We start from the raw sequence: 13,831 nt of genomic DNA, 5'->3' as shown, positions 1-13,831 counted from the left end.
GGTCAATGTTTGGAAAGAACAATTATCCGTTAAGATATTCTTCTCCTGCAAGGAATAAGAGGAAGAGCTTAGTACTTTATTAAACCAAAGGAACCAAATTGTTCCTACTCACTTCAATACAGTTCGTGGTGTAGGGTATAACAAGTTCTGCCCGGCCAAACTTAATGCCGCTCTTACTTGTTTCAATACAAACCTCTTCGACCATGTTTCTTAATCGCAAAAAAAAACAAAAATTAACAATTTTATTTAGATCCGTATGATTTCCCTTCAAGAACTTACATTACAAATATTTTTTTCAAAATCGCTAATCAACATTTCCAAAATCCCTTTGCAAAGAAATCTCATAGCGTAAAATGTAACGTTAACAATGTAAACTATTTTAAGTTAGATCAACTGCTTTAAATTACAATGAATTTCAGCACTTTAACGAGAAACTTAACTTCTCCTTTTATCGTTTCGGCAATTGTTAATGGTGTGGCCAGGAAGTATGACCCGTAAACTAGTGGATACGAATAAAGATGAAGCGTAAATTAAGCCAAGGAAACTCTTAGCCAACCGAGTCAAATGTTCAGGGCAAGGAAATCTTCTTTGCACACACACACACACACTTACATCCACACCAACAAATGCATTATAATTAACGTAATTATTAATAACAACATCATTATCAATAGACAAGGAAGCAGCCAGTCCAGTAGAAGCATCCTTTAAGGATGGATACTAAGGAAACTTTAATGTAGACAGCACAAAGATTTTTTTAAAAGTTAAAGGAAATGTGTAAAACTCGGTTGGTTTTGTTGTTCGTGGAACATTGTTAAAAGAATTTAACTTTTACCTCAGCCTGGCCAACTCGGCTTCAGTCAGCCATTATTGCGGAAGACACTTGCGATGGCAAAAATAGACATTTCAAGAAAAGGTATGTGTGTGAGTGAAAAATCTAAACCTACAGCGACCAGCTACGTTCCCTTGAGAAAATATTTCTTCCGAAAGTGACCGAATATGTAGACGCATATGACCAGCTTAGCAAAGTTTAGGTGTGTGTGTGCGTTTTTAGATGTGGCTCTTTAAATTTCTACTAGACTGGTGTTAGACATTATGATATCAGACAAAGAATGCATAAGACATTTCAACAATTATAGACAGTGTTTAAAACAATTATGAGAAATTTATTTCCTAACATTTAGTTGAAAACTTATAAATGAATTAAATAATAAATGTGGTTTTAATGGAAGTAAAAATAGATAAAGAAATGGTTAAGAATTTGAAGATTTTAACTTATATCCGAATTTTACCCACCTGGGTAAATTGGACTCTAAATTCTTAAACCTCCAACTAACTTTAAACTAAGAACCAAAACTCATCCAACTATCATGGAAACTGTAATACTCGTACAGTGTATTACCTTTAGGGGTTATTGTTATCCAATCCAACGTTTTTCCATTCTGCCAGTGAGCAAACTGCGCCATCTCTAAAAAGAGTACAATCATTCCAGGTAGAGATTCGCAGAACTTGATACCTAAAACATTTGTGGGGATAGTCAAATTTAGAATATTTTTGTTTCTTTTTTACACCCTACAAAATGATATCAAGGGTATACTATACTGGCCCACGTTTTGACATAGCCTCCACAGAACGATACTTCCCGATTTCGATATTTTAAAAGTTTTAGCATCATAATCACACCAAAATGGCTGAAATTTGGTATTCAGGCTTCCACCTAAAGTTTGTCTGTATAGGTCCATGCCTTCATATAGCCCCCACAGAACGATACCTCCCGATTTTCGGTATTTTGAAGACTGTGGCCCCAATATCCCACCGAAATGGCTGAAATTCGGTATTTAGTCTTCGTTGGGGGGCACAAAACATTTCACCCAAATTTGGCGGTAAAGGTTCACGTACAGCAGCTCCCATCGAACGCAACCTCCCGATTTCGGTATTTTGAACATTGTGGCCACAAAACTCTACCGAATTGACTGACATTTAGTACTCCACCTGAATTTTGTCAGTATAGGTCCACACCTTCATATAACCCCCATAGAGCGGTACCTCCCGAATTTCGGTACTTTCAAGGTGGAGGCCTTAATATCCCACTAAAATGGCTGAAATTTCGTATTTGGTCTTTGTTGAATGTATGAAACATTCCACCAGAAATTTGTCGGTATTGGCCAAGGCTTTCATTTAGCCCCGATTTTCGGTATTTAAAAAGTTTTAGCCACATTATTCAACCTGCGAATCTGGATCTGGAATGTTTGCAATCTTTATAGAGAAGTTGCAGTTTACGCATTGGCAGATGTACTTGAAAAGTTCAAGGCCGAAATTACTGCCATACAGGAAACATGATGAACTGAGAGAGGCGTCACAACAACACCTAAAGGTGACGCACTATATTGTAGCTGTGGTTGGTCGGAGGTTAAAACATCTGGTCTCCAACTTCACCCCAGTGAATGAAAGACTTGCTACAATACGAATAAAGCAACATTCTTCAACATTAGATTTATCTGCGCTCGTGCTCCAACCGAAGACAAGGACGAACAAACCAAGGATATATTCTACGAGCGCTTATAAGCAACATATAACGGTTTTCCTGCCCATGACGTTAAAGTTATTCTAGGCAATTTTAATGTCAAAATTGGAAAGGAGAATGCCTTTGGCCCAACAGTCGGAAAATTCAGTCTCCACAGTGAAACATCTGATAATGGAATGAGACTAATACTCGTAGACTTCACAGGTTTAGCATATCGACATTCATAAGAGCACCGGGCTGTCTCCAGATCAGAAAACAAGAAATCAAATTGATCACGATGTGGTAGATGGAAGACATTCGTCGAGCGTGTTGGATGTGCTTTCGTTCCGAAGAGCAAACATAGACTCAGACCACTACCTTGTTGCAGCAAGGGTGCGTACCAGATGAAACATAGCAAATAAAGTGCGAACAGACATAACTCGGAAATTGGACATCGGTAAGCTGCAACCACAGCAGATAGCCACAGCATATTCCACTCAACTGACCCAATTGCTTAATTAAAACACTCCTCGTCCCGATAACATATCAGCACAATGGCAAAATGTTGCCCACTCCCCGTAAACAGCCGCAAAATCCATACTTGGATACCAGAGACCTCCACCAAGGAATCCATGGTATGACCAGGAATGTTGTGCTGCTACCGAGGAGAAAAATGCCGCATATACGGCTACTCTACAATCAGTAGCAACGCGTAGCGCACGAGAGAGGGAGATAAGGAGAGAGGATAAACATCTTTTCCGCAGGCGAAAGAGAGAAATTGGAAAAGCGGGAGTGTGAAAAAATCGAGATGTATAGGTGCCAGAATGAAGTCCGAAAGTTCTTCCAAAGAGTGAATCATCATATTGATGGTTTTGGTACATGAACATACTCCTGTAGAGCCCAGCAAGGTAATTTGGTAACTGATGCAGATATTGTGCTCAGGATATGGAAAGAGCATTTTCCAAACTGTCTGTATCCAATAGAAGCGAAGACGACGAATATACCACAGATCCAATCCCAGAAGATGGTCTTGAATGTATACCGCTCAGCCAAGATGAGGTAAAGACAGCAGTAAACCGGCTGAAGAATTATAAGTTAGCGGGAGCCGATGGCCCACTAGCCGAACTGTTCAAAACCGAAGCCGATACGCTGATAAGGTGTATACATCAGCTTATTAGCATCATCTGGCAGGAAGAACGAGTACCCGACGATTGGAACCTGAGAATTAGGGTTAGAACTTCTTTGCATTTTTTGCAAATATCAAATATACCACCTTCGTAATATTTTGTTTAAACTTAGTTTAAGTTCGAAGAAAAACCATATCGGTTCACTCCTTCTGACACCTCCCCCGCAAAAGTTAAAAAATGTTCGGAAAAATTGTGCGCACGATAACTCTTGAATGGAGTGATCGATTTGCTCCATACTTTGTACATCATAATATATATGCCAGATATAGATCAGGTTCGAATATTCGGATAAATTCTTTTTGAGACCTGCTCCCGAATCAATTAGTTTTATGTTGAAGCAACTTGCATTCGCTGTCCAAATACGATAGTATAAGCTTTTTCAGGGGCAAAGAGTCTGAGAGGGGTTAAGAGTCTGTTCGAAGATTCTGTGGAAATTTTTACCGAAGGTTTAATAGTGGCCCTGTTTACAGCGATATTATGTTTTATTAGGCAAATATGGTACAAAAGTCCTATCTATCGATATTTCCGCAAATTTTTTATCTTTAATCCACTCCATTTTTTGTCGGTTCATACCCCAAAAGTGTTTCACTCCACACATGCTGAGGGTATACATCTATGATATATTGTGCGAACGACTACAGCCTATGGTCAACGAAATAATTGGACCATACCAATGCGGCTTAAGACCTGGGAAGTCCAACATCAAATAAATATTTACCCTGCGGCAAATCCTGGAAAAGATCCAAGATATGCAGATCGACACCTACCACTTTTCTGTCGATTATAAGGCAGCCTTCGACAGCCCCCTACGCCCAAAGGTTGGTGTACATGAACGCGCGGTTGTTAAAGGAAGTTCCCCAGGTGACAACACGTGTGCCCACATGAAAAACACCAAGGACAAAAAAAAAACCAGAGCTTAGCCATGGTGATATATATAAAGATCATTGCTTCATTTTAGACAATGTCCAAACTACCCCTCAGCATAATGTTGGCGACATTTCCTGAGTATTTTAGTCATGTAAAACTTCTCTTCGTGCCACTTCGACGATAAACATTAGGGCTTATATAATTTAGCTAAGGTTACAAAACGGAAAAAATGATTATTTTCCCTAATTGAAATGCAACTTATAACAAAAGGTAACTTGTAACAATGACCCATAAAATTGGAAAAATTCAATGAAAATTTATACCATAAATTAATTTATATCGAAAATCCTGTCAATCTCATTCTAATTGAATTCATATCGATAACCACTGTGCCAAGAAAATCACTTTTAAAGAATTCCCTTCAGCTTCATTTTCTGCCATAAAACTTTAATGTGACGATTGAGGGTGAAATTAAATTGATATCAAATGAAGCTTTAAATATAAATACATATTAAATAAAAAACGATGACGATGACTGCCACAAGAAGAACGAGCTACACAAAGAGAATCAGAAACAAGGACTAAACACAGCCATTAACAGCACTTTTCAAGCCAAAGCGGAAGGGAAATTAAAGGGGTTTTCCGGGAGGATGGAAGTGGTAAGTCAGTGAAAACGTGTTGTAAAACGTGTTTCATCGAAGTCATTAACATTTACTATATTCACACACACACACACACACAGATATACACACAAATACAAACATTCAACACACATTTATAGTCAAGAGGCGAAGAAGACTATTATCAGCTGTTCATTGGAGCAAGCGGGTGGCGCGAAATGGGGCAAAAATGGTAAATATGTAGGGATATATTGAGGACAGACATCCACATACACATACTCACCTACATTAAAGACCACAAGAACGTGTAAATAAAATAAAGGATTAAAAGAATTAATTCCCGATTGTTTATATGTATGTGTTTATATTACAATATCTCTGTTAAATGTCTATTTTTCCTGTAAATTATGTCAGTTACATATGCGTAAACATGATTGAACATGTTTACATTAAATGTTTAAATCCATCCTCAGACATTGGAGATGCCAACAAAAAAACACATCTTCCATTTAAGACGGAAATTTAAAATTTATCTAAATTTGTTGGGAATTTAATAGACAACCAATACGAAATAGAATACCAACCACTTCACGTTTCCTTTCAATGTAAAATCTTTGTAAAGATATTTTTTATTCACTCCATTGACAAATAAATATATATTTTGGGAGTTTGAAAAAAGCTCCCTTATTCCTTTTATTTTATTCACAAAAAAACAACAGCGCATGTGCCCTTTTTGCCAAATATCCCTGAGTTTGTGTGCGTATGCTAGCTACCAAAGGAAACTCCCCAAATGGATTTTCACTCATGGTCCTCTGAAAAGGGGAAGTTCTTTGAGCTCAATGGAACACAATTGCCAGCGAGATGGGATAAAAGAAACATGGCCCCGTTTTGTGAGGAAATGATTTCACCAATTCTGTATTCGTGTTTGGCCAATTAACAAAAATATTTTCAACAGGATTTCCCCTTATTGTTTCTTTGTGTTTGAGTGTATGTGTGTGCATGCGTTATCTTTTACAAATATTCTGTTTTGTCTCATTTTCAATGCTAGAGAACTCCGAGGAACAACTGAACTTTACAAATTTTATTAATGCCAGAGGTCTGTAATCATTCAAGCATTGCGTTGCGTCCAAACACGCCACAAAACGCCATTTTACAACGCACGTTCTATTATTGTGCTTTCAGCCAGGCTAAAGGCATAAGAGTGAATTTGTGTGTGTGTGTGTGTGTGTGGGTATTTCGGTTACATGTGTATGTGTTTTGTGTGCAGGTCCTTAGGTGGATGAAAGAATAAGAATCGGTTAATTTAAATCGTTAAGAAATCGACCTTACCAACCAACCACTTAATAGTGAAAACGACACTACCGGCAATTAAAGCTTTAATCAACTACATATTTGTAAAACTTAAAAAAACCATAACCTACGTAGGAACATGTTAATGTGGGTGTATATGTCAAACTTGTGTAACTTTATTAAACCGAATTAAAAATAACAAAAACCCATTCGTACGTCTTTAATAAATAAACTAACCACCTGAAATTCCTATAACTCTGAACAGAGAATTGACCACATATTAAGGGTTTTTGTGAGAAAAGTGAAACTGATTTTAAAAGATGCAGGTTAAGACATTATAAACATCAATATCGCCTATATCTGGAATAAGTTATCTATTTTGCTGATTTCTAACATGATTGAGGAACATCACCCCATGCAAATAGGAATGTGTAAGTATGTAATAATGATGTTTTAAACTAAATCTAAAAATAAATCATTGAGCCATCCATAAAACAAATATAAATGTAATTTTTGCCGTCGGAATATTTTTGATAATCTCTCGAAATAATAGTTGCCGACGGCATATGCTTACTTCACTGGAGTAAGAAAAGTAGAATGAAGGATATGAGAATATTCACTCCAATTTACCTGATCAGAATCTCAAAACCATGAACTTATTTATATATCCTAGTTACAATATAGTCTTAAAAAAGTATCAGTCGGCTTTGCCGACAGAGATATACCCTCAGCCTATGTGAATTGGAACTTCCATCTAAGGACAGATCGAATGTATTTAGGGTCTTTTCTGAATTTTGTGGCACTTTTTGGACATTTGAACTTGCCGACAAAAATGTGTATTAGGATAAAACTTCAAAAGTTTTGCGGAGGATGGAATATACCGACATATCTTTTCGATAGGTATCGCGTCCACTACTCATTTCAGTGGGTTGTTGTACACCTGTTGGACCAGTATGCCAGGAAGCATGGACTTATCCACGGAAAATATAAATTGACTGTAAGCAGGACCACAAAGATCATCATCGGTATAAATTTCCAAAGGATCTCCGAACAGATCCTAAACTGCACTTGGACACAAATATTGAACTTTTGTGGGGGAGGTATCTTAAGGAGAGGACCGATATGGACCATTTTTGAAGTTAAACTAAGTTTGGACAAAATATGACGAAGGTCAAATTTTAAATCAACTCCAAATTGTCTGAAACACATTTCGTCCAAACATACTTGGGGTCTAAAACCATTATTTCGATGAGACACATTTTGCCCGTATGAAAGTGTATATACCCTCGTTAGCATAAATGCTGAGGGTATAAATATTTAACATGTTTCTATTATATGACAGTATATATGACAGACAAATGGCCTAAAATTGTTGTCATATTTAAAAATGGATGGTATCTCTTCTATGGAGGCATGAACATCAGATTTCAGCCAGTTTGATTGGGCCTGTACTCTCAATTCTCTGCAAGAATATTTTAAATATAAAATTTTAAGTAGTTCGGTTGGATAATGTGGCTAAAACTTTTAAAATTCCGAAAATCGGGAGGTACCGTTGTATGGGAGGTGGATATGTATATCAAAACTTGGACCAGTACCGACCATTTTCTGTGGGAATATTTTATACCATCAAAAACTAAAATGTAAAGCTAAATTCTTAATATTGCAAGCTGTATTTTAAATTTAACAGACAGACGAACGAACATCTTTATACTGACTTATACCCCGTTAAAACTATGCTTGGTTTAGCAAATCCAGTGGATTTAAGCTGTCATTTTTAAATAAATCGAGATAATGCACTTAATCATCGTATAAGTGCTTAGTCTAAACCAAGTTTTAGAATTTTATGCTGGTGAAGAACATACATATAACGAAGTAATGACTTTGCACTTTTACTCAGAAATAAATGAAAACGAAGAAATAAACTTTTGCTTATTAATGACTAAAAAAGATTTATTCCATTCATAGTCGGACGGGGCCGACAATGTGATCCCTACACCACAACCTCTAGGAATTAGCTATGTGCAACCACTTTGCACGTTGATATGATTCCCAGGCCTGGCCACATAAAATGTTCAACGGTGGCATAATACCCCTTTGTAATGCTGCCGATATTTCCTGATTATTTTAGCCATGAAAAACTTCTCTACAAGTGGCAACTTAGGACACGCCTTTCGGATTCGGCCATAAAAATACGTCACGTATAAATGACATAACATGAATCCATTGGTATAAGATAAGCCTCCCTTGTCCCTACTGGGATATTTGTGGGACAATTATATAAATTATACATTTCTATAAAATATGCCAAAATTGGAAAATTCACATAGATTGTGTTTATTGAAGATCACGCAGTTTTGTGATTTTCAGGGCATTTCGAAAATAGTTCATTGTGGTTATATACATATTTTATACCGATAGAAATAACTAATAATGAATAGAAAGTTACCTTTCACACAATTTTTCAGAAAAATTTTAAACTTTTGGGGGGAGCTGCCCGAAGGCGTGAACCGATATAGCCCATATTCGAAATTAAACTAAGTTTGGACAAAAAAATAACGAAGTGCAAAATTTGGTTCGAATCGGTAGATCCGTTCGGGAGTTATCGTGCGCACCAGCCAGCTAGACAGTAAGAGAGACAGATGAACGGACAGGGCTAAATCGACTCCAAATTGTTTGAAACGTATTTCGTCCACACATACTTGGGGTCTAAAACCGATTTTTCGATGGGCACATCTTTGGTCGTATTTTGTATTAACTGAAGCGAACCCATGCTGCAATATTTGTATAAAAAATCAATTGGACAACTGAACTGAAAATTTCTCTGTCATGATTGAGACAATTTGTAGTATAAGAGGAAATTGTGGTTCTCTACACAAAACCCATTATATGTATATTAGGCAGTAGGCCCGTTATCTAGCAGACACATTATTGCAATTTGCATCAGGGGAAATGTCTGTAGTTATTTTTCCATATGTAGGCTACTTTGCCGGTACATGTCATCCAGGAATAAAAATATGGAACAAAAATAAAATTTGTATATTTTTCATACAAAAGTAATGGTCCATTTCACCCTCTAAATAATATCAGATCATCATCCAAAATTGTAGGCATCTTCTTCGATCTAAACCCTTACTTACACTTCAAACAAAAAACTGGATATATTAGGCTGTAACTCTGTTATCTGACCGCGTAAATCAATATAATTTGCATCAATGGAAAGGGCAAGAGTTGGTCTTCCAAATATTATTTACGTGGGCGGAATGTGTCTTCCAGGAATAAAGATATAACCGGTATATTAAAAATTTTCACAATTTTCTCACAAATGTTATGGTCCATTTAACCCTCTAAACATCATCCAATCACCATCTCAAATTGCAAACATCTTCTTCGTCATATACTGTTACCTTGTTCGAATTTTATCGCGACCAACAGAGAAGCTAAAATATCGGGTAACAATTATGTTTTGGGTCCATTTCACCCGCTAAATATTTCACGATCATCACCAATAAGAATAGGTGTCTATTCTGGTCTAAACCCGACCTCCATGCACAATTTCGTGACGATCGGTCCATAATTGCGGCCTGGAGTTTGATTACAATTTATAATGGACAGACGGACGGACGGACGGACACACATCTCAAAATCGCTTTATCTCGCCGAGATATGAAGATTGGTATACCACATTGGGAGTCTCCGACGAATATTTCGCGGTGTTACATGCATTTTTTCCAAAACTAACTTATAATACCTTTCCACATAGTGGTGTAGGGTATAATAAGTGAGGAAAGGGTCAAAGTCGGGCGGGACCGAATATATGATACACTGCATCATCACGGTTTCAACATAAATAGCGAAATTCTATCAAAATGTATGTCTTTCAAACTATGTGTTTGGTGCATCAAATACATAAAATCGGGTGAACATACATATTTATATATATGGGAGCTATATCAAATCTGAACCGTTTTTAATATATTTTAGGACATTCCGTTCCACCCAACATTATCACCTTTCACCAGATACATATCTATATATAAAAGAGCTTAGAGATAAGTGAGTGAGTTAGTGACATGTATATCATCGCCCAGACGAAACCGCTGAAGCTAGAAAGCTGAAATTTTGACTGTGGGTTGCTGTCGGTGTGTAGGGGTGAGATAAGGCTGGGTTTTTGGAAATTCGTCCTAGAAGGGTACGAAAAGTACTAAAAGGTACTAAATATGGTACCCTTTGTATTAGGCAGAGATAGATAGGGAAGAGATAGAATCCTGAAATTTGGAATGAGGGTAACTGATGGAGAGCTAAAAAGATGTACCAAAGGGTTTTGGGAAATTCGACCTCTAAGTGTACGAAAAGTACTAAATTTAGTACCAATTGTATATTTTGAACGGATTTCGATAGAAACTTGGAATTTGGTATGGAAATTAAGGTTGGGAAGTAGTGTTTATAAAAGGAAATGGTTTGTGAAGTTTGTACTCATGTGTACGAAAAGTACTAAATGGTACTAAATTTAGTACAATTTGGATTTGGGTGAAAGGATAGAGCTGGAAACCTGAAATTTGGCATTAAGATTACTGACGGAGTATAGGATTGCGATATGGGGTAGTTTTCGAAATTCGTACTTATGGTTACGGTACTAAGTTTGGTACAATTTGGATTTGGGTGAGCAGATAGAGCTTGAATCCTGAAGTTTGGAATTAAGATTACTTATGGAGTGTAGTATTGAGGTAATTATGGAAATTCGTAGTTATAGGTACGGAAAGTACTAAATGGTACTAAATTTGGTACAATTGGGTTTGGGTGAATAGATAGAGGTGGAATCCTGAAATTTATAATTAAGATTACTTATGGAGTGGAGGATTGAGGTAGTTTTGGATATTTTTATGGGTACGGAGAGTACTAAATGGTACTAAATTGTGTACAAGTTACAGCTGGAATTCTGAAATTTTGAGTTAAGTTTATTGTTGGATTGTAGGATTGAGGAGGTTTTGTGAAATTCGTACTTATGGGTACGAAAAGTACTAAGCTGGAATCCTGATATTTGAAATTAAGATTGCTGTTGAAGTGTAGGTTTGCGGTGGTTATGGAAATTCGTACTTATGATTACGGAAAGAAATAAATGGTATTAAATTTTTATCAACTTGGATTTGGTTGAACGGATAGAGCTGGAATCCTGATATTTGAAATTAAGATTACTGTTGGAGTGTAAGTTTGAGGTGGTTTTGGAAATTCATACCTATGTGTGCGAAAAGTACTAAATATGGTATAATTTAGATTTGGGTGAACGGAGAGAGCTGGAATCCTGAAATCTGGAATTTAGATTACTGTTGGAATCTAGGACTGAGATAGTTTTGGAAGTTCGTACTTATTGTTACGAAAAGTACTAAATGGTACTAAATTTGGTAAATTTTAGATTTGGGTGAACGGATAGTGGTGGAATCCGAAAATTCGGAATTACTACTATTGGGGATAGTTATTGAAATTCGTGCTTTCATAGGAAAAGTATTAATGGTATTATGAGTAGAGATGGAATTCGGAAATTTGGTATTATAGCCGATGTTGGTGTGTAGGGTTGAGATATGGATGTGGTTGTGGTTGAAATTGTTAATGTGTAAAGAAGTAGAGCTGAAATTGTGAAATTCGGTATTAGAATAGCAGTTTGCGTTTAGAGTGGAGATAGAGAGGAAGTTTTGGAAATTCGAACTTATGTATATGAAAAATACTAAATGGCGGTTGGGATATAGTTTTGGATATAAGGAAGTAATTTTTGAAACTAATACAAATTATTTGGTGTTGCATGAAGTGATATAGGTGGAATTTCGGATTGTTGTATGAGGATTTGTGTTGGTGTTTATAAGGATTTGTTGAAATGCATACAAATTCTAAAATTAGGCTGAGAACTGTTGGGTGAAGCTGGAATTAAATAATTAGTGTGTGAAAAGTACAAAACTGCAATAAATTTGGTATTGGGCTAAGGAATAGAAGTGGAATTCAGATTTATTATTTATTTGTCGGGTACATTGTTAGAGGTAGTCGTACAATAAAGCTTTGTTCCTTTACTTTTTTTTATTTCACAGTTTTTAATTTAGTTTTGTCAGCGTTCGACTTTTTCTTCTGTTTTTCGTCCATTTTCTTCTTCATTGTAAAATAATCGCCAAACAAAAGTCGAAAAATCAGTTCTGCCATTTTTTACCTGCAGAAATTTTGCTGGTAGCCTGTAGTAGAAGAGAAAGCCATTTTCGCTCTCTCTCACTCTATTAAAAATTGCTTCCAGTTTTGCCACTTTTCGGGGTTAAGGAACGCTTTGGAGGTTAAAAATGGCAACAAATGGTAAAAATGGTAACCTCAGGTAAGTAAAGGAACACAGCTTAAGTGTACTAGAAGTATTAAATAATACTAAATATTGAAGCACTGGTATTGAGTGAATCCATAAATGAAATTTGAATTGAAAATCAGCCTTTAAATGTATGAAAGGTTTCTACATGTAATACCATTGGCATTGGGTGAACAAGTAAAGCTAAAACTGAAATTTTTTAAGCTAAGGTTCTGAATTTTAGGAATTGGTTTCTAACCCCCAGTTTTTGTAAAAATTTTTATCATTCTCACACGAATTGTCAAATTTTGTAGATCGATTTACTCACTGTAGCGCAAATGTAGAGCGTTGATTTTTAAATGAGGAATCCTTAACGATATATGGAACGGGTATACTAAAAATTAGATGTGTATGTCATCTGGGGCTGAGCTACGAATGCCTAAATTATTACGAATATAGACGAACGAACAAAAATAAGTTACAAAAACTGGGGGTAAATAATATACTGAAATCAAAAATTCAAACGTATCGTTTCAAAAAAATTGTAATTGTTTTTTTCTATTCTGAACGTTATAGTAAGTTCATTTAAAAAGGTAGATCTATGTGGCTAATGTTTTACAAGAAGGGTTTTACACCCTGAGAATAAAAAGGCCTAAAATAAAATGTCTCAAAAATTAAATGTAATATAGGGTAACATCTTTTGAATAAGGGTTTTCTACATTTTGAAATCACAAATTCCAAAATTCGGTTGGAAAATGGGATAAAAAATGTGGATAAAATTATAAAAATAATAAAACATTGACTGGAATTTAAAATGTAGGCCACTGTTGAAGTGCAGAGGTGCGATAAGGTCTTTTTTGAAATTCGAACAAAAGGTGTACGAACAGTACTTAAATAAAATTAAATATCAATTCAGATAGGTATTAGTACATCAAAATTTTCAGTGTTCACCATATAAATATTGCTTACTTGTATATTATTCCTTTTCCGCATTCGAAGTAGCGGGCATTTTGCTAGTAATATATATAATTGTTCCACAAACGTCCCATACGGG

The 13,831-nt window shown here is 36.0% G+C and overlaps 1 protein-coding gene across 1 annotated transcript in view; it reads left to right on the top strand.

Annotated features, from left to right (window-relative positions):
• Positions 1 to 6,269: 6,269 nt before the first annotated feature.
• Positions 6,270 to 13,831, top strand: part of LOC141401717 (uncharacterized) — a 47,970-nt gene continuing 40,408 nt past the window's right edge. The window contains exon 1 of the mRNA XM_073982100.1: positions 6,270 to 6,898. Within this exon, the coding sequence (XP_073838201.1) occupies positions 6,862 to 6,898 (37 nt within the window). The 5' untranslated portion in view covers positions 6,270 to 6,861. The remainder of the gene's footprint in view (positions 6,899 to 13,831) is intronic.

The sequence above is a fragment of the Musca autumnalis genome, unplaced genomic scaffold (assembly GCF_047663935.1).
Source record: "Musca autumnalis isolate F117 unplaced genomic scaffold, ASM4766393v1 scaffold_4, whole genome shotgun sequence".
Taxonomy (NCBI): Eukaryota; Metazoa; Arthropoda; class Insecta; order Diptera; family Muscidae; genus Musca; species Musca autumnalis.
This window is presented reverse-complemented; position numbering and strand designations above follow the sequence as displayed.